Source organism: Hoplias malabaricus, chromosome 2, assembly GCF_029633855.1.
Source record: "Hoplias malabaricus isolate fHopMal1 chromosome 2, fHopMal1.hap1, whole genome shotgun sequence".
NCBI lineage: Eukaryota > Metazoa > Chordata > Actinopteri > Characiformes > Erythrinidae > Hoplias > Hoplias malabaricus.
Window position 1 is genome coordinate 5,999,403 of NC_089801.1, and position 21,942 is coordinate 6,021,344.

General features: G+C 43.1%; 1 protein-coding gene across 7 annotated transcripts in view; it reads left to right on the plus strand.

Moving 5' to 3' along the window:
- Nucleotides 1-765: 765 nt before the first annotated feature.
- Nucleotides 766-21,942, plus strand: part of tp53bp2a (tumor protein p53 binding protein, 2a) — a 39,785-nt gene continuing 18,608 nt past the window's right edge. For 5 of the 7 annotated variants that reach the window (XM_066662293.1, XM_066662298.1, XM_066662296.1 and 2 more), the window contains exons 1-7: nt 766-1,275; nt 11,957-12,104; nt 15,833-15,946; nt 17,509-17,579; nt 18,147-18,248; nt 19,147-19,321; nt 20,892-21,073. In XM_066662293.1, the coding sequence (XP_066518390.1) occupies nt 1,249-1,275; nt 11,957-12,104; nt 15,833-15,946; nt 17,509-17,579; nt 18,147-18,248; nt 19,147-19,321; nt 20,892-21,073 (819 nt within the window). In that variant the 5' untranslated portion in view covers nt 766-1,248. Of the gene's footprint in view, nt 1,276-4,925; nt 4,947-5,330; nt 5,352-11,956; nt 12,105-15,832; nt 15,947-17,508; nt 17,580-18,146; nt 18,249-19,146; nt 19,322-20,891; nt 21,074-21,942 lie in introns of those variants that run through there. The other 2 variants (XM_066662294.1, XM_066662295.1) reach the window with 2 other exon arrangements.

Here is a 21,942-nt window from a genome sequence, read left to right on the forward strand (position 1 = left end):
TGGTGGGTGGTCTACTGAGACGCCCCCTTGTGGAACAACAACAATAACCTGAGAACCTGAGGGATCTATGCAAAAATCCACAGAATTAAATGATTGAGACATGATCTGAAATGACCAGTGAATTATTCTGAGTGTTCAGCAGCGTTGATAACTGTAAAATAAATTATTGTCTCAGGACACACTACATGTACCTCTTTGCATTAATGGGTCAATTAAATTAAACTCTACATTACTGTTATGAAGATTAAATGTGCTGACTGTGGACACTGAAGTTATTCACACGACCTTATGGTGTCTCCATAAAAAGGAATCTAATAGATGCGTCTGCAAATGAGCTCATGGTCACCATGCCCAATGGCCCAGAGAAATCCAGGTTATGGGGTGACGGAGCTTCATCCAATACTATCTGGATGTGATGATGTGGTGTGTGTGATCCAGAACTAAACATCCAACACCAGTAGCTGACCACACTAAATCTTTAATGACTGATTTGTTTTCAAATACTCAAAAGCTGCTGCAGTAAAAGGGGGGGGGGTAACACTCATTTCAGAAGCAAAGGCAGACGAGTTTTTGTCCATAAATGCTGTACATGTCCTGTATTACTAGTCAGGCGTGTGAGGTAAACAAACAAACAAACACAAACAAAAGACAACCCATTCAAACACTGCTTTGTAAAGAGTCGGTTCTTAGGAGTGAATCATGGAGGAGTCGGCTCGATAGAATTGGGGAGGACTCACCCAGATAGGACTCGGAAAGACTCTGAGAGACTCGCAGGTTTCGAAGCCGTCGCTCAGTCGTCGGGAAAAATGTCCTGAAAACAGGCTTTAAACCCGCTATAAACTTAAAAGTTGAGTCTGAACGCTGCGGATTTGACTCGCTCGGAGGTGGACGGAGGTTGTTGTGCCTAGTGAGGGCGGTTTTTGAAGATATTCCCGGAGTTTTCCAAGTGCTCGACTGGAAAGTTTGGAGCTGGCCGTTAGCCTTTAGCTGAGATCAGGTTAATGTTCGGTGGAAGTTTCTCTTCGGGAAAAGACGAGGGCTTCGAGCGAATAACGTACAGCAACAGGTTCGTTTGGACGCAGAGAAATTCTTATAGGACTAACGGAGGCGATTAATAGCGTCTTAACACCTGAGAGGAGAAGAGAACGGACGATTTGTGAACGGACCGTTGAGTTGCCATTATCGCTACTGAACCAGGGTCTGTAGTGGCCGCTCGGGCTGAACCATAACTACACTACACTGGTTTAAATGCGATACCAAGCCAAGATGATGCCGGTAAGTTCACAATTTCGGGGGTTTATCTGATTAAATATGGACTTGTTTTATAGCCAACTCAGTTTTGTTTCTGTCTAAATAATATAAACCCATATCCCACCCGTTTTATCTGTCTTTAAAGGGCCCACACTTCTCTTTTACCTATTATTTCCATTTACTGTCCACCACAGAGCATCTCTGTCCGAATTACTTTGTCTGACCTCTCCCTATTCAAGATAAAGATAAGCGCCCTCCTACCATCCATTAACTCCCTAAACTCCTCTCTGTTCAGAGTTTTAGATTATAGCATTTTATTCCTGACTAAAAGCTCCCTCAACGCCTTAAAGTCTCTGAGCTGCAATTCTACACCTTCATTCAATATTCACAGATCTATGAATATTTAGTCCCTAGGTCTATCTCCACCCACCTCTCCAACACACACCTGCAGCTGGAAAGAGCCCTGTCCCCAAATGAACAGGATGTGCTCCTTCTGTCTCCCACCCCCTTCTCAGAATTTGTGTTTTCAAGACTCTTTGGGACAATGTGGTTTAAAAGCAGAAGTGTCTTCTAGACATCCTACATCTTCAAGAATTAACAGCACCACACACACACACACACACACACTCTGTAATAAAACCTAACTCTGGATTTACTTTGGAGGGTCGTTATTGAGGCCGAAAGGCTCTGAACTAAAGGATGTGTGTAAATCTGTGGGTGGATGTGATGTCACAAAGGTGTTTTAATATAAAAAAATATTTATATGTCAATGACTTATTTTCCATAAACGATGGAGCTCAGACTGAACTGAGAAGGATTTGAGACTCTATAAATGAGGAGTTTTACGTGATATGGGCCCTTTAACATCTCTCATAGCTAGGCCTGTGATTGATATATTATCAAAAGTACTAATTATGATAAATAAGTATGCGATTTTGTGGCACTGATATAGTTATGATGTAATAACACTGGGTCTGGAACATAAACAATGTGTAAATGTCGTAAATAGAATCGTTAAACAAAATTAAACCGCTCTTTTTAAACAAAAACACACAATGGTTTGTGTGAAAATGAGAGATCAAGGCTGAAATATCGCTGACGTTCGTTCTTACGTAAACAAACACACCACTAACTCAAAGGCCAATATTGAGGTCAGCAACATTGATGTAATGTTTATATATTGTGCAGTAAGTCAATAGCTGTATTACTGTGACGAGCGTACTCGTAGCCAGCAGGCACAATCTGGATGTGTTTGACATCGACGTCCATTTGAAGCCGATGGGGCTTTATCTCTCCACCTTTGTGTTCTCTCAGTCAGCACAGCACCGAAACTGAACTCGTCGGCCGAGAAATTCCTCTCATGACTCAACTCCCGACGTCTCCATTAACCTGTCGAGCACATCTGTGAAAACGAAATGAAATGAGGGCGCAGAACTAGTGCTGTGTTTTCTGTGTGTGTGAGTTTATTCTTCTTTTACAGAGCCAGGGTGAGGCGTGTCCTGCGGTAGACGTGAGAGCAGAATTACTGAGTTTAGGGAGGTGGAGAAGGTGAGGTAAAAGGGGGAGAAGTGCCAGAGCTGTTCCTGACAGATGCCTGTCTTCTGCAGCAGTGTAACTTTAGACTAGGATCAGAGCTCTTATTGAGAATATAAAGTCTGTACTTTATTGTCACAACCCAGATTTGTTTCTCTGACAATTTTTGAGCTTGTTTAGAGCTTGTTCTCCAAGACACAAAGCACAAGATCTAGTTTATTTGGTTTGTGTCTGTTTTAGTGATGAATTTTCATATTTAAGTTGTCATAGTCCATGCAAAACGTTTCTCACAACGCTTAAAGGAGATACATTATGATGAAATCTCTTGTTCAGTATTGCAGAATCAAGTCGTTCTGATTCTGCTCCGCTTCTGACGTCAAGTGCAGAGACTTTAGAATGGCCCCACCCCCTCATCTGAGTCTGTCCAATCACAGCGCTGGACCCATGTTTATCTGAGAGCACAAAGACGAGGGTAAACTCAACAAAACAGACACAACGAGCGCGGAGAAATAAGAGCACTGAGTAAAAACGGAGAAGAAAGAGAACAGAGTGAAAATGGCTAAAAACCAGAGCTTCTGCTCCTCGCTCCTCACTGCTGTGCGCTCGGGGTCGGGGTGAACAGCGAGTGGCTCATTATCATTTAAACGAACAGGTGCTGAAAGCGGGCGTTCTGAACAGGGCTGTTTACACAGGAAGAGAACACTGCTGTGGGGCTCGTGGGGTTTGGACCAAAGCAGGTCACAGACGCTTCATTAAGAACCAGAACTGTGTAAATCCTAAATGGTGTGTCAGGTAAACACTTTGACACTCTTAATTCTCAGAGAAGTGTTGGAGAATTTGCTTTACAGCTTTAAGATGAGTCATGTAATTGCAGATGATTCTTTTCTCATCAAGAATTATCTCCGCTTTGGATGCTTAATGGACCACTTCCAGTTGTAGGAGTAGATTTGTGGTGTAATCTGGAAACTCATGACATGGAAGATGATCATCTTTCTGGATTACACCAGGTATCCTGCCTCTCTTCGGACAGATCATTGACCTGGATGGTTCAGAAGCTTCACAGACCTGTTACTTCTGCTACTTCACGTTTTTGTTATCAGCTCAGCCAGCCACCATCAGCCTGTTTTACTGGGTGATGGCTTTCACTGTAGGCCTGCAAGGGTGGTGTAAATACACTCTTGTTCTTGGCTAAACACAGTGGAACAAAGAAGCTTTTACTGTGTTGTGTGGGGAGAGTGTATTGTGTATAGACTGCTGCTAAACTCTGATAAGAGCTGCTCTTCTTTTCCGAGACGTATTCCACTGAAACGGCTGACAAAGCTTGTTTGTAATCCTTCACTCTCCGTAGCTCATAAGTCTCTGCTTTTCTAATGATCCTGGCTAAGCAGTGTGCTGTTATCAGAGGAGATGGCTGTGGCTATAAGAAGATCCTGTGGGTGTTTGCCAGCTCACTCATGCAGAAATGTCCCAGCCTTTGTTTTTCTGACTACATTTCACCAGAATTGAGTTCAGTCCACTTCTTCAGAACTGAGATTAACATGTTTTCACACTTGATGCTTTTCCACTGCATGGCCTCTAGTGTACTCGATTCTATTCGTGTTTCTGTCAGGTCAATCTGGTTCTGGAAGCGGGTTCTTGTTTAGTGGCTGTACTCTCGTGGTTCAGAGCGAGTCGAGTAGGGACTAAACCGTGGCGTGTAAACCTTGCAGAGCGCTGATCGTCCAGAGAGAGTCCAACTCTCTATCTGTAAAATCTCCAGCTGCAGCAGAGATCATGTTTGTTTTTATCCGACTCACGACGGCAGCTCGTAAAATTACGCCATGCTCTTTTGAAGAGGTTCAAACGCTCCTTGGATCACTGCAACAATAAGGAGCAAACTCTACTGATCTTTCTAAATCGATGACGGAGCTGTGAGATGTTCAGTCCCAAATAACAACACCACTACCACTTAACATTACTGCTGCCATTGTGCTGGTTTCCAAAGTCTAACAGGGTTTTGAGACGACACACGATATGTTTCTGGGAGGAGCTGCGGGATTGGAAACAAACCAGAGATGAAACGGATAGTAGAGTCCAGTAGAGTAGTGGTAATGCACCAGAAAACCTCAGGCTTTCACCTTTACGATGCAGGGAAGATGTGACATCCAGGGTGAATTTGTTTCGTGAGTGAATCTTAGTATTGTTGCGTCATCCGTGTGGAGGCTGCACTTGGTGTGTGTTGAGGTGATTGTCTAGTGTTGCAAAGAATATAAAGTGCTATAAAATATAAAGTGGAATTACTCTGTCTTTGTTTGTGCTGATTTAAATATAATGAAGTTATGTGAAGTCCACTGTGATTGGCGCGTTCTCTCTCCGTGTCCTCTTGCTGCTGTTTTTGCCGGTTGGGCGTGGTCAAGGACACTGTGCCTGCTGTTTTTGCTGTTTTTGCTTTGGATGACCTCTGCTTTTCTGGCTGTGCTGCTGGTCCCCAGGGCTCCGGACTCTGCTGGGTTTGGGTTTGTACATGGGCCGCTGCCTTCACACTGTCTCCTGCTCTAACACAACAGCGGTTTGACTCTGTGCCACAGGTACGATGAACGTTAGCTGAGTTTTTGAGAGGATGTTTGTTTTAGTAGTTGTTTACTATGATGCCAGTCCTAAATGTGAGATGTGATAGGTTTTGTATTGTCGCGCTGATTTCTAATGCACAGAAACGGCGTTCTGTGAAGTTTCAGAGGGGCACTGTGCTCTTAGAAAACTTGGAGATACCTGTATGTGGTAAAATGTACAGACTGATTTATTCCTGTGTAGCAGTGTCCATGTGTAACCTGAGGTTAATGCACTTGGATTCCCTTTGTGATACTGCAGTTTCTCTCTCTCTCTCTCTCTCTCTCTCTCTCTCTCTCTCTCTCTCTCTCTCTCTCTCTCTCTCGTTTTTCTGCTCTGTCAGCCTTCCTCTTTGACTTGATCAAAAGAAAATTGAGTTTATACAAGAGCAGTAAATTGAGATTGACTGTGACAGACCACACCATCGGACTGAGTCACGCTCGTCCAATGTCTTTACTATTGATTTAATGATGGATTAATTTTTATTTGTTACTTTCTCACAAGGTAGGAGTTAACGTTAGCCTCAGCGTATTTGCTGCTGATGGGCTTGACTGGAGCCCTTCCTAAGACGAGTTCTTGATGAATCTCATAAATAATGCTTTTGTGGTGTTGACTCGAAGGTAAAATACAAACGTGCAACAAGGAAAACTGATCTGTGAGAACTGGGGGATGGAGCCGAGTTGAGTCCAAAAAAAACCACAACAACACGGCGATACACAACAAGCAAACAGCATCAGACTTTACCGCTCGTGTGGTTTTCTAAGCCCTGTTTCCATTAGATATAGGGTTTTGCGATGTCACAGATTCCATTTCACAGCTGTGCTAGTGGAAAAACGACCAGCTAAAAGTGAGTCGAGTCAATCCATTACAAACCTAACCCAGCTTGGGGCCACAGAACCGCTCGGTGGAAGTGCTGAATGATGTAGGAATCCGCTGATTGGCTCAACATCTTTTCATCATAAGTATTTATTTTCTGTTTGGTTAGCGTGCATATTTTCTACCTCTGTGAAATCAGGGAGGGAACGTGCGACTGGACACATCCTACGATAAGAACTGTTGCTTAATTCGTACTAGACGCACTTCCTGGTCCCGATTTGGCAACACAGCAAATTGATTGGCAGCGGAGCAGAACGGTACAGCACTGCCTTCATAACCGTTTGGCCCTTTGGTGGAACAGAGGCTGTTAATCAACTTTCCTGTCATTCTATGAGTGAATAAACCGTGTGGATATTTGTATAAAGCATTTTTAAAGAAGAGAAGATGAGAAGAGCTTGTTTCCCAGTGCAGTATATGCCCACTTCTTTATTTCAGTGTAAAAGTGGTTGGGACAGAACATGTCCAGAGTTTCTCTCTGGTCAGAGAACGTTAAGATTTCTTTGTTTTTGAATGCGGTTCAGTTTAGGATTTAGGTCAAATTTAAAAAGACAATGTGAACATGTCAGATTTGGACCGTTTCTCTTGTGTTGTGAATGGAGCTTTAACAATTCTCTCCAAAGCAGAAACCTCTACTTCCCATTATAATAATATTCATAAAATATTGTTACATTTATATAGAACATTTTGCTCACCCAAGGACCCCAAGGGGAAAAGAGTGTGGTCCATATACATTCCTCAGCAAGTGGCTGCTTTATAAGTTGTTTTTTTTTTGTTGTAATTATCGGTAAGAGTTTAATAAGCGCTTCCTCGAGAGCTGTCTTGCCGAGGGCAGCTCCCCTGTGCCTTCACATCCGTTTCCCAGTATCTCTGTCTTCTGTTTAATCTGTGGGAGTGACTCTTCCTGCTGTCGGCTCTTTGTGTTTATGCGTCTCCAAACCCAGCTGAGCTCCACGTGCCTGATGGACCCTGCAAGGCCAGATAAGCCTGTTCCCAGGAGTTCAGGCACAGCCTGTGACTTCAGAGCTGCTTGTAGTTTACATGGGACATGGGAGTCTGAGTGAGTGAGAAATTATCCACCATCGTGAGTAACTAGGTGAGCGTGTGACATTGTCCACAGGTGTGTGAGAGTGACAGGGTGTCCTCGGCTGCCACGTCGTCCAGGTGGATGCTGAGGACACCAAGGATTGTACAGCGTAGCATCATGTATGAAATTTTGTGATGCCCTTGTATTACGTGAATATGTTTTAAAGTGTATTTTGTGATGTACAAATTGTAATTTAAGTTTCAATCATACTCCACTCTTTTGTCCTTTTACGGTGACTGTGTTATATTAAAAATTACAGTTGTTATCTTATTCAACAAAAAAAGAACCTACAAATGAAGCCGTGTGAAAAGTGAAGAGTTTATTGGGCGCTGCATTGGTTCTGAGCTCCATCAGGAAAAAGCTGCAGAAGACTGTGATGGGTTTGTTCTGTTCTTGGGGACAATACTGTGTCCAAAAGCCAGGGTGTGCACTGTGGTGTAAGCCGTGTTTAACTTTTGTGACCTGTTATGGTCCAAACTCCACGAGCCCCACAGCAGTGTTATCCCCCTGTGTAAACAGCCCTGTTCAGAACGCCCGCTTTCAGCACCTCTTCCTTTAAATGATAATGAGCCGCTCGCTGTTCTTTTGTCCTTTTACGGTGACTGTGTTATATTAAAAATTACAGTTGTTATCTTATTCAACAAAAAAAGAACCTACAAATGAAGCCGTGTGAAAAGTGAAGAGTTTATTGGGCGCTGCGTTGGTTCTGAGCTCCATCAGGAAAAAGCTGCAGAAGACTGTGATGGGTTTGTTCTGTTCTTGGGGACAATACTGTGTCCAAAAGTCCGTGTGAGTGTGGGTTTAGACGAGATAAAGAGGTTCGTTTTTTTAATAAAATGAGAATTGTGAATATTAATACTACACAACAGTACAAATTAAAAAAAAATACAATTATACACTAATAAAAACACTCTAAAACGTACTTGTACACCTGATGTAAAGCTGTATGCAGCGTATGATGCTGTTGTGAGCCGGAGGTGCCCTACAGTCGCTGTGTGGCCCCAGCTGTGGCCTTTGAACTGCCCCGAAGTGGATCTCGGCTGCAGCTTTCATCAGTGAAGCCTAGTCTAGACACCACAAGTAATAGTACACACCTGCGGAAATTGCTTTGTACCTGCAACAGAGTGGAGTGTGTTTATGTGCCCTGTAAGATTGTCATTTTCAGTTGTAGGGGAGTGGCTTGTTGAAGAGCCAGTGCTGTCGGTTCCCTTTGGAAGCAGCTGTGCTCATGAATATTTAATTACAAATAAGTTGTAATTTGTCGCTGTGCCGTGTTTTTGTTGGATGCAGTGTGTTTTCAGTTTTTCTCAGAGTGAGTTTTGTGTTGAGAGTTCTGTGTACACACACTCTGTGTGTTTTAGTAAAGAAAATGGTGCAGTATGAAACCTTGAATATGCAAACTTTGCATGATTTAATAGTTCTTTTCATCATGAAGGGGTTCTTCAGACTGATGGAGAATGTGCTATAAAGGGTTCTCTACAGCACCTTTTAGAGGAGGGTTCTATGTGGACCAAAAATCAGTTCCTCTATTGTAACAAACATGATATTGTAACATAGAGGAACTGTTTTTGGTACCGTACAGAACCCTTTTCTGAAAGGTGCTATATAGGACCCATTCTCCATCAATCTGAGGAACCCCTTCATGATGAAAAAGAACCATTTAATCATGCAAATGGTTCAGGGTTCTATTCAGAAACATTTTTCATTACAGGTGAACCCTTGGAAGAACCATCATGTTGAAGTGTGTAATTCTATTTTTTTTAATAGATCCAACTAAGGCCAGGGTGTGCACTGTGGTGTAAGCCGTGTTTAACTTTTGTGACCTGTTATGGTCCAAACCCCACGAGCCCCACAGCAGTGTTCTCCCCCTGTGTAAACAGCCCTGTTCAGAACGCCCGCTTTCAGCACCTCTTCCTTTAAATGATAATGAGCCGCTCGCTGTTCACCCCGACCCCGAGCGCACAGCAGTGAGGAGCGAGGAGCAGAAGCTCTGGTTTTTAGCCGTTTTCACTCTGTTCTCTTTCTTCTCCGTTTTTACTCAGTGCTCTTATTTCCCCGCGCTCGTTGTGTCTGTTTTGCGGCGTTTAACCTCGTCTTTGTGCTCTCATGTAAACACGGGTCCAGCGCTGTGATAGGACAGACTCAGATGAGGGGGCGGGGCAATACTATAGTCTCTGCACTTGACGTCAGAAGGAGCTGAATCAGAACGGCTCGTTTTGTGTTTTCAGACTTGGGTAGCACAGAGGAAACTGAAGGTCTTGTTTCACAGTGTTTGGGTTGGTGGGCTCCAGATGTCAACATTAATGTGAACATGCACCGAACATGGGAGTTTTTCATAATGTGTCATTCAGAGAAGATGGCCCAAATCTTTCCTTCCACTTTCATGTCTCTCGCTCTCTCTCTCTCATGTCTCTGTCTCTCTCTCTCGTTGCCCCAGTGCTCTCTTTGGTTGTGGGGTGTATGGGCGATATTTCATGCTGTTGGATCAAGATGAAGGTCACATGCATCTACCACAAACTGCCAACTCATCCAGTGCAGTCCTGCATGGGCAGTTCGTGGATCATTAAATTTAGTGCTGAGTGAATGGAGCTGGCCTCAATCTACTGTAATTAGGTTCGCACTCCCTCTCTTCTCTTTTAAAGGCTGATCCAGTTCTTCAGAGGCATTGCCGTCTTTGACATCGTTGACCTACTCCTCCTGTACACTGTCCTAGGGATTTTATACATTTTTACAGCAGATAAACCCATGCTGTAGCTCTTTACTTTGTTGTCGTGTGTGGTCGCGTCTGTTGAAAGACTGACGGTCCTTTTCCATCAACAAGGAAATGGTTAATTTCCTGTTCATAATTTGGAAACATTCAGTGCATTTCCACCAACACAAATAGGTTGCTGAATCGCAGAAGTTCATTCCAATCTGGAACCAAGGAAAAATCTCTCATTCAGCAAGAACCGTGATGGCATCCATAGGCGAGTTGAGATAAAGAAGCTCCAGAAAGAGATCAGAGCCTTAAATAATGTCTTATGGTGCAATGGAGCTGGACGGGTCATTTACAGTGTGTCATATCATTCTCCATGGGGTTCTGGGTAAAGACCAGAGAACCAGACGCATCTGTGGAGGTTCTCCTTCTGTAACGGGAAAATGGGAAATGAGTTATGAGTCCTGATTTGGAAAGAAATCACAAGGAAATAGAATGCTGTGTGTGTTTCTGGGCTGTGTTCAATGCGACTCGAGGCGACTGTTCTCCACTGTTCTCAACAGACAGCTCTGCAACTTTAACAGAACTCTGCATCATTTCCACATGTGTATCATATCTAACTGTGATCTGACCACGCTGTAAACAGTTGATAAACCATGGCTCTGTCCTGTCTCTATCCCTTGATCTCTGGCTCTGGAGCTGAATTCAGACACAGCGCTAGAACGCAGCCCCACAGCGCCCACCCACTGGTGATGTGTCCTTGGTTCCCATCAAAACTGGTGGAAAGATGTGGGGGCCAGTTCACCGGAGAACACCAGAGTGTATCATTTGCCGGAGCAGCGGGCCACAGTAGTGGCTGATGGTTTTTGTAATACCGTGTGGCCCCTCGGTTGATCAGCCAGGTCGGGGATGAGGTGCAATGAGGCATCTCCTGAGCTCCGAGGCACCGATGGATAACTTCAGGCAGTACCTCTGTGATAGCTGTGCCCTTGTTAATGCGAGCTCAGATTATTAGATGATCTGATCTGGATCATGTCCCTCTAAATCCTCTTATGTTGTTCCTGAGCTGTTTCGTGGACGGATATGTGGCATTAAGTGACACAGTGACCGCTTTATGACGGTAGAGTGACCATATGTTGAGAGGGGCTTACGATAATGTGATCCTTTGGCAGTTTTTGTGGAGCATCTCACTCTTTCCTTTTCATTTTCCAGGTCCTTTTTCCTATTCTTATGCCACTTGTTGTTATTGGTATTGGATTAAAGCACATAGAACCAACCTATTTTTCTTTCTTTTTTAATTATCTGTGTTTAATTTCCTGTAGAGTTTGAGTTTTTTTTATATACCACCATACCTTAACATCACTGAAACCACAGCTGTAACACCACAGGAAGGCCTTAACCAGACCTGGCTTTGTTCTGGTCTCTCAGCTGCGGTGAATGGCATTTGATGTTTGAGGACTCTCTTATTATACGGCAGTGTTGCCTGGTATTTTAACCTTCAAAGTACTCCACAGATGCTCTACTGAGCTGTAATAGGGAGAATTGAGCTTCTATCATTGCTACTCTGGGCTCAGCACTGCAGAAACTGCACTATGTAACTGGTGGTAGGGGGTGCTCTCATTCCAGTTTCACACACCACAAACAGAAAGGTGTTCTCAAATATTCTTCAGCACTTTTCCAAAATCTGCTGCATCTGTCCGAAGGATATGGATTTTAACATGTAGTGGGCATTTTTTTTATTACTGTATTACTTGTACCCTGAACGTGGACCCTGGTATCTGATCCTGAGAGGGTCAGTAAACTCGTTCAGGGCTGGGACATCTGTGTGGACAAAACACAAGCTATGGAAACAGATATTGGATGCACAGGCACCTGCCTTTCTTCTCAGATGTTTATTCAGCACCTTCTAATGTTGTCTTTGTGTTTTGCAGATGTTCTTGACTGTGTACCTCAGTAACAATGACCAGCATTTTACGGAGGTGCCCGTCACTCCAGAAACTGTGTGCCGTGATGTGGTGGAGCTCTGCAAGGAACCTGGAGAGTCCGACTGTCACCTCGCCGAGATGTGGAGAGGCTCAGGTGAGAGGAAAGACCAGTGATGAGTCTAGAACTACATTCAGACAGAGTGTAAAAGTGTCCCAAATGTGTCTCTTTATGTGTGTTTCTGTGGTGGTGTGAACAGCTAAAACACACACACTCTGAGGTTTTCCATGCCAGTTTTGAAATTAAATCTCAATCTGAACCGACAGGATACATTTGAAAAGCATTTTCATTTTCTGAACCTGTTTAGAAATAAATAACATGCCATTCATGAAAACTTGTGTAAATTAGTGCTTCGTATTTGCACTTACGCCCTGCTCAACCCTCTACCTTCTTCTTGGGTATGAACGCCTGACTATGTGTGACACATATGCTGTGTTTATCACTGTATATTTCCTTCTAGGTGTCAGCCCTGGCCTGTTCTGGCAGTGTCTGAGCTCAAGGGTATTTTTGACTCTAAACTATTTGTCCTTGTTCGGATACAAACTCTGACTGAACTCAAAAACTACATGTAACTCACCCTGGAAAAGAGCATCTGCGAAATACTGTAAATGAGTTACTTTTTATAACAAGTCTTTATCAGTTTGATTTCACTTGTGTATAAACGAAGCTGCTTCAGTGCAGATCACCTGCAGTCTTCAACTTACTCCAGCTGCATTTGCATATTTCTAATTGGAGAGCCCATGTTTATAAGGGATTATGACTCGGAGGAAGGGGTCTATATGCAGCCTTTGTATAATCATTGGCATTTTGGAATCAGTTCATTTTTAAAAATACTTTCCTAAGTCTTTATTTTGTGTTTTGGTTTGTAGATGTGATTGTAAAATCAAATTGGAAATGAAAACAGGGCAGTGCACAGTGAAACCCCACTCCGTTTCCCTTCCGTCACTTCAACAACGCTTTAACTTCAGACCTACACACCTTTACCTGTGGAGGTTTAGCATCATAATAACGCATCATACGCCTTTACCACAGCAGTGATGAGAGTATTCAGACATAAGAGTACAATATATGTTTAAACATCCTAAAGTAAAACTGAAATAAAATAAAACTACAGTTTTAACCCAAATGAAATAATGGTGTGTATGAGAACATGAACAGCACAACTGACTAAAATATCTGGGATTATTAGATTGATCTAAACCAGGGGTCGGCAACCTTTACCACTCGGAGCCATTTGGACCTGTTTCACACAGTAAAGAAAACACTGGGAGCCACAAAACCGGTGGCTAAATGAAGTAACACTGCGCATAACAGGGTTTTTTGCCTTTGTGCTCTGTATAAACAAACTACGCTGTGTTACAATTAATGAACGACTGCAGAGAAAATGAAATAACATTTCTGCATTCAACAAAACATTTTTAACTCGTTGTGTTGACGGTTAAGTAAAATACTCAATGTCTATTTGTAGTCCTTGTAGTAATGGGGAAAACAAATGCGAACTTAAATTATCCACTGGCATCAAACAACAACGCTGTCCTCTCTCAGCGTGCCGTCATTATTTTACTGGCACCGTGCAGTCAGCGGTCAGAAAGTTCAAGAAACCGCACACTGGCGGGTGTCGCACGTTGGAAGTTGTGAGGTGTGTTAAGAGCGACAAAATATTTTAAATATTAAAATATTTTAGATGTTACAAGATCGCCATAATCTTCATAGAATTACATTTTGAAAATGAATGAACCAAAATAAAATACATTTTAATTAAATACTAATTAATTATTTTTAAAAGCTGAGCCGCATCAGAGGGATCAAAGAGGGTTTCCGACCCCTGATCTAGTATCGAGGTCAGTAAAAACTCGAGTTATGGTTCATATGTATCACAATAAGTCGATAATGTAAATATTGTTACAGCTCTAGCCGATGTTCTCTATGACCATATTGTGGGATGATATGATCATTTCCTGATCCCTGTCTTTGTTGTGATGAGATGGACTCCGGCGATCTCCGTGTTCGTCTAAAGCTGAGATTGTAGCTGCTGGTGCTTTTGCAGAGTCCTGGATTAAGGACCGTGAGGCGACCCAAGGGTCCGTGCTTTGTGTTCCTCAGACTTTAAGCACTCTCAACGCTGAAGTGCCTGAGATTTCGCTGTGGCTGGTTTCCATGGCTACTGTCTTTTCAGCGAGCAGAGAGGCCGCGAGCCCTCGGTTCGAGTGCTTGGAAGGGCCTTGAAGTCCCACAGTGTTTATCGATGTGGCTGACATCACAGACGGGAAGCCTTTCTCTGGGTGTGACCGCGTGAACGTGAACGCGGCGTGGCTGTGACTCGAGAGCAAGGTTGTGTTTCCTGAACAATAACAACCTCCTAAATGCTGGCGTGGTTCATGACAAGGGGGATGAGCTAAAATGCAAGTCAGCTCTGAGAGGCGGCCGTGTAGAACGGCGATCAGTCGAGCTGAAGCAGTTCTGCAGCATTCACAGGAATCCTCCCGAGAAAGTGTGTCTCCTGAGCGAGTGAGCGCTCACAGCACAGTTTGGTGAAACCGGAGAAAGCTTAGTCTCACTGTAAACCTAATCCAGCAGTGGCTGCTTTGTGGTGCTAACACAGCACCAGCTCACTCACTGACACCAAATCCTGAGCTGAACTAGGTCGGGCTTTGTCTTTAAGGGCAGAATGGCCATTAACACGCTACACTCTTTTGTCCCGGCTCATGGAATGAAAATACTCTTTACATGTGTACACATTCTTCAGAGTTATTTATTAACATGTAACCTACGAGGTTTACTAGCCTCGGGAAACTAGAGCCAGTACAATTTCACACAGCAGCCCGCACTGAATGGAACAAACACTCAGTTAAAAAATAAATAAATAAATATTGGAAACATATAAATAAATGTGCAGCATTTAAACCATAAGTAAATAAACATACAATAGCAAACAGCACACATTGTTTTATTAAAAGTGAATAATAATAAATGCACGTACATATTTCCTAATGTAGGCCTTTTTACATTATTATATCACATCTTATCCTTCTCCAAAACTTACATAGAAGCACGATATGGGATTTCTGATGCTGATATACACAGTTATTAAATACAGAAAGGTAAGATCACACCTTATAGACAGATTGTAACTTTTATTTGCAGAATATTTTTGCTTTTCTCCAACTGCGCACACACAATAAAATGAAAGGTGTCTTGAGAAAATAGTTATCCACCGTTATTAACTAAAGTGGACGTTATAGAGACTGTTCAGAGCTTTAAACTGTTATTTATATTAACAAACTACATAAAATAGTACAAATATTCAAACTAGTAGAGTGCAGTAATAAGTCACAGAGTCAGGGGGGGAACAATCAGAGACAGTGTATTTCTACACGTTTATCAGTCTGTGAAGAACATGTAGAAATCAGTCGGCAGCCTCATAAATGATTCGTTTATAATCTGAGCATAAGCCAGATGCCGATAATCTTTAAAAAAGCTAATTTCTGCCGTTTCTGATATCACTGTGCATCACTTCTATCATCACCATTTTTAGAATTATTAAAGTGTTGTAAGGATTTAGTTCATGACCTGACCTCCTTTCACTGACCTTCTCCTTCATAGCCCTGCTCCACAAAGTCATTGGTGTTTTATAATTTGTTAAACTTAATGAACACCGTTCTCTTTAAAATCCCACATGACGCCCTTCAAATCATCTCCTCTCTGTCAGCACTTCTGCCCACGCCTTCCACCTGCAGCGTGTGTCAGCAGTCTTTCACCTCCATCCTGCTCCGAGAAGCCGGTGGCGTGAGCTGACCTGTCTGTGTCTTTGTGTCTCTGTGCAGAGCGAGCCGTGGGAGAGGGCGAGAGGATGCTGGAGCTGTTGCAGCGCTGGGGGTCGCACAGGGCCGAGGTTCGCTTTTTCCTGCGGCACAACCGAGTGCCAGGCCGCGAGGCAGGTGAGTGAACACGCCCCGGAGGAATCTTCAATCACAACACAAAGGAAAAGAGGGTCTGGATGACCTTGGCGGATAGCGCTTAATAATTTTCCCTGCCTGGGAGAGGGAGACTGAAGTTTACATGGAGTTTAAGATGATGACTTCAGGGCTGTAGAGTTAGGTTAACACTTTGAAGTTGGAGACAATATTGCTTTAATTTTCCAGATCCCCTTGTGAGATTTATGACTCATCTCCATGTTGGGAGTTGTTCTAGATTGGGTACTTTCTTCTGTGATTGCCTTGCTCCTTGCTTTAAATGGCACATATTTCTGGTTCTTAAAGAAACTTCTGTAACCTGCTTTGGTCAAAACATCACAACAAAAAACAGCAGCGTTCTCCCCCTCTCTAAACAGCCCTAAATGATAATGAGCCGCTCACTGTTCACCCCGACCCTGAGTGCACAGCAGTGAGGAGCAGAATATCTTTTTTAAATCTTTATTTTATCTTTTTTTTCCATTTAAATAGCTGTTTTTACTCTGTTCTCATTTTCTCAGTTTTTACTCATAAACCAGTTCTCACAAACGCTTATTCAGCGCTGTGATTGGACAGACTCAGATGAAGGGGCGGGCCAACAGAAGTGCCTGTTGTCTACGTAAGATGCAGCACAAAGACCTGACTGGGTGTTTTCACTTTCACAGTGTGTGGGTGAGCTCCAGATCCATGCATTAATGAGCTATTGCCCTCAAAACAGATATTTTTTCCTAGTATGTCCCTATTAACCTTGATCTGAAGCAATCCGTGAAAGTAGCTTATGCACGTTATGTAAATGCTGGAGTTAATCGTTGGCCACAGGTTGTGATTGGGCTACTGGCCTCAGTGAACGCTATTGTCCACTAGGTCAGAGAACCGTGGTAAATCTGAGGGTCACAGCCAGTTAAAGGTCTACACTGTCCTCTTTGTTCTGGTGTGCCCTGTCGAGTTGCTAATTTTAAGCAGCTTGTGTTTTGCTAACCTGCTTCTGACCCCTCTCCTCTTTGTGCTGTGAGCCCCACGTCTTTTCAAACCAGAGAAGGCATTGTTTTTCCCCTCATTAGCTGCATTTTACATTCAACGTATATGTGATAACACACTTCATTAAAATACTTTAAAGACATTCTCAAACAACTAGAACGTTCCCCTCTTTAACAAAAACACAGACGTCGTTCTACTGTACTGTCCTCATCAGTTCAAATACATGAATAAGGCTTGATAAGGAACATCAGCAGGTTCCACCGGGTCTGGGTGATGGTGAGAAGCAGCCGGTAGCTGAAGCTCTATTAAGTTCTCAAGATTTCCATCCATCCATCCATTCATTATCTGTAACCCTTATCCAGTTCAGGGTCACGGTGGGTCCAGAGCCCACCTGGAATCATCAGGTGAAGGTAAAGGTGGAACTGGATAAGGGTTACAGATAATGAATGAATGAATAAATTATTATAAAATTTGTTGTTTTAAAATTTCAAAACATTTTACAGATCAAAGCTAATTACAGGAAGTCAGGTCGTATGGTGCGTGCTAAGAAAACGAGCTGCTTGTTTCTCCAGGCAACGCCAGGGGTGTGGAGCAGAAGAGGAACGGAGTAAAAGGACCGTCCGATAGAAGAATGGAGAATGGGGTGAGCTGACATCTTCAAAGATAGTTTTCCTTCAGAAGTTTTCCATGGAGAATATGCTCTGACTTTCTTGAGGTGTTTTTCGTGGATGTTGGTGTTTCACTCACTTCTGTTCTGCAATAAAACTAAATATTTATGGAAGGAAACGCACTGAGGGCAAGAGTGTTTACGGAAGACAACTGAAACTCCACAAAGCTTTAACTCTCATGTGAACTCTTCTGCTGAAACCTGAGCTTTGTGAGAGACTTTTATGATGTGGGTGTGTGTGTGTGTGTTTACCAGAGTTTAGTTGTTCACACACTCACATTGTGGGGACTTGTGGGGTCCCCACAATGTAGTCATAACATTGTGAGCTGAAGGTGTGTTTTAAGGATGGGTTAGGTTTTAGGGGTTGGGTTTAGGGGTTTAGCTTAAGGTTAGTGTTAGGGTTAGGATTTAGGGCTAGTAGTACATAAGGAAGAGACTCCACAAAACGTATAGGAGTGTATGTAATGTCCCCACAATTCACACACACACACAATGCTGTGTTTTTTCACCTCACTGATGTTGAGGTATTTTTGGAATTTGCAGGTAGCAGCTCCTCGGATGGACATGACTCTGGCAGAGCTGCAGGAGATGGCAGCTCGACAGCAGCAGCAGATCGATGCCCAGCAGCAGCTCCTGGCCTCGAAGGTAAAGAAACAGGAGATGTAGAAGTATCAAAGCTACTTCTGTGTAAGTTTGCAGTGGAGCGATGTGTGAAGGAAGATCTGAACAAACAGGAGTCGGAAGTGACTATTTGCTTGGGTGAAAACCAAACATCCGTTCAGAATTTGAATGCTGGCCTTGGATTTAAATGGCTGTGGTTTCACATGTAGAGCCTGAAAATTGACACCAATGCCATGTGGATTCTCAGCTCTCTCTCGCTGCAGTGTCATGTTTCTGTTCATGAAGTCTGTGAAACACTCATTTGTCTCGATTATTATCAGCTGGTACAATTTTGGACAATGTAGGCTTTGTTAAACAGGGCCAAAATTCAGACTTAATACAGAAAATAAATAAATAAATTAACAATACTTCTAAATCCCATACAGTCACAATATGAGCACGTGAGCACCCCCTGCAGGATCTGATACTGTGAAGCTGATTCTGATATTAAATATAGTGTATATGACACTGCACTCAAAGAGTGTTTTGGAAATTATTCTCCACATTTCATTGGACATGTTCACTCTGATTGGGTCTGAAGGGGATAAGATCTGCCGAGTGTGTGTGTGTGTGAGAGAGATTTAGAGTTAGAGGTTGAGTTGGCTTGTGTCCAACAGCAGCTAAAAAACATAAAGCTGACGCTAGTGGCGCCTCTTGTCTGGGTGAGACGCTTCAGTGGATTTAAAGATGAACTGTGAGCAGAGAGGATATTTATATCAGCAGCAAAGCATTTTCAAATATCTCCCTTATCCATGATTTATAAATGATATAAAGGTACTTAGATACACAGCACATGCCCATTCTCTTGCACTAAAATTTGAATGCTTTACCATGTTTTTCAAGCACACACTGACTTCTAAAACCTGTTGACTGTGTAACACAGGAGCAGCGTCTGCGCTACCTGAAGCAGCAAGAGCAGAGGCAGCAGCAGCAGGCCTCTGAGCAGGAAAAGCTGCAGCGCCTGAGGGACAACGTGGAGAAGCAGGAGTCTCGGCTGAAGAAAGTGCGAGCCCTGAAGGGCCAGGTGGAGCAGAAGCGAATCAGCAATGGAAAACTGGGTAAGCAGAAGAGGTGGAACTAGTTTCCTGACAGCCTTTGCTTCTGAAACAACACTCAGTGCAGAAAAGCAACACAGATCCAACAGAGTAAAGGCTGAGTTAGATTTTTACACAGAGCCTGAAACTGACTGTGGTGTTGGATCAGATTCTGAATTAGAACCTGTTCTATTTTCTGCGTTTTTTTACGGATGTGTTAAAATGAGACAGACCAGTCAGAGCGCTGTTGTCATGGTTGTAGCCCAAACAAATGACCAGGAAGATGCCGTTGGAACAGTTTGACATGTTCATAGCAGCTTTTCCCAACACAAAAGTTCCATCCATCCATTATCTGTAACCGCTTATCCAATTTAGGGTCGCGGGGGGTCCAGAGCCTACCTGGAATCATTGGGCGCAAGGCCGGAACACACCCTGGAGGGGACGCCAGTCCTTCACAGGGCAACACAGACACACACACATTCACTCACACACTCACACCTACGGACACTTTTGAGTCGCCAATTCACCTGCAACGTGTGTTTTTGGACTGTGGGAGGAAACCGGAGCACCCGGAGGAAACCCACACGGACACGGGGAGAATACACCAACTCCTCACAGACAGTCACCAACACAAAAGTTAACAAAGACAATCTGAGTACTAAACTACGGCGCTTAAAAAATATAATCCCTTTCACTGAGAGGAGGAACACACAGAAGCAGAGCCTCACACGCCCCCAGTGAGATTCAAAAACACTTCTGAACCCCGCGCTGTTCTGGAGACTCAGGTGGCTTCATTGTGTGTTTAGTTGCAGTGTTTAAATTAAAATGATAAATTCAGAATCGCTCCAACTCCACGAATCCATTGCTTTTTCTTCTTCCAGTGTTCTCCCGCGATTTCAGAGACAAAGAAACACATCACACTTGGTTTGAAGGTTTTACTACGTTACAAATCTGTTTTTTAGTGCGAAAAAATCATACTCTGTGTGAATAGGCCTTAACTACTGGCTTTAACGCTGTAGTTCAATCCTCTTTCATCTTCCAGCCGTGGACTGAAAATGTTGTATGTCCAGAAAGTAGCTGCTAAGGTTCTCACATAGACTCTGACACACATACACTTTACTTCAGTGTACAGTACAACATCCTCTCACTGACTTAATTTTTGATGAATTCATATATTTGTAGCTTCCCTCTTATTGTTTTCTTTATATTTTTTGTCCTTGTTTTCTTTTCCTTTAACATTATTTCAAATTTTTAACTAGATTTAATGTTTATTTTATCTTTGATATTGTCCACGTTTGGGATTAGATTTGTACTGAGGTTGTAACTCATCAGCTGTTCTACTGGGCAGTGTTCCCGTGGACCTTGAAAATCATTTTTTCAATATGATTCTGTTATTATTATCTAATTAATAAAATTATCTCTGAGCACAGTTCACCCTGAGTGTGTAGGCAGGCTTCCTGAGGGAGGACATGTGAACTTCAGTTAGGCATTCTAGAACACAGAATTGGAGAAATGAAATACATGCAGCCACTTTTCAGAGACTGCTACTTCAGACTAATCAAGCCTCTGTGTCCTCTCTATTTCTGTTTTCCAGTGGAGGAGATAGAGCAGATGAACAACCTGTTCCAGCAGAAACAGCGAGAGCTTGTTGTGGCCGTGTCCAAAGTAGAGGAGCTCAGCCGGCAGCTGGAGATGCTGAAGAACGGGAAGCTGGACGCTGTTCACGACAACCAGAGCTCCGTGGCTGAGCTGGACCGACTCTACAGAGAGCTGCAGGTGAGGGGCCTGGGATTCCTTCAGTTCTGTTTAAGGCATTTGTCCTTGAAGGTTTAAAGGGAGCATAGTGTACCTCATTTGTGCACTAAAACATGTTTGTCCTTTATTACCTAACTTGGCTCGCTTTAGACAAAGAACATTTCTCTGTTAATCTGGAGCCCACCAACCCATACACTGAGTCTGTCCAATCACAGCGCTGGATCCGTGTTTATGAGATAACAAAAACAAGGTTAAACTCAGGAGAATAGACACAACGAGAGCGGAGAAATAAGAGCACTGAGTAAAAACAGAGAAAGCAAGAATTAAGAAAGAGAACTGAGTGAAAACGCTAAAAACCAGAGCTTCTGCTCCTCGCTCCTCACTGCTGTGCGCTCGGGGTCGGGGTGAACAGCGAGCGGCTCATTATCATTTAAAGGAACAGGTGCTGAAAGCGGGCGTTCTGAACAGGGCTGTTTACACAGGGGGAGAACACTGCTGTGGGGCTCGTGGGGTTTGGACTAAAGCAGGTCACAGACGTTTCATTAAGAAACTGGAGAGTCCTCTTTAAAGATGCATTATGACGGTTGAATGTAAAAGCATTTATTTTATAATATAGATGACTTATTACAGGTGAAATTATTACAGTAAAGATGTGAATCAAGTGTAGAAATTCGTAAGGAACTAACAGATTATGATGAGCAGACTATAACTGTAGAAGTACATAGTTCCCCAGTGTGGTCCGTGTAGCTGAGAGAATGGAGAGGAAGGCATTTTAATGTTTTGGCTGATCCGTTTATATACATTTACCACTTGTGTGTCACACAGACTCACTTCCTGTGTGTTCTCTGTGTTTAAAGTCAATTTATGGCTGATCTGGGTTCATATTTTCT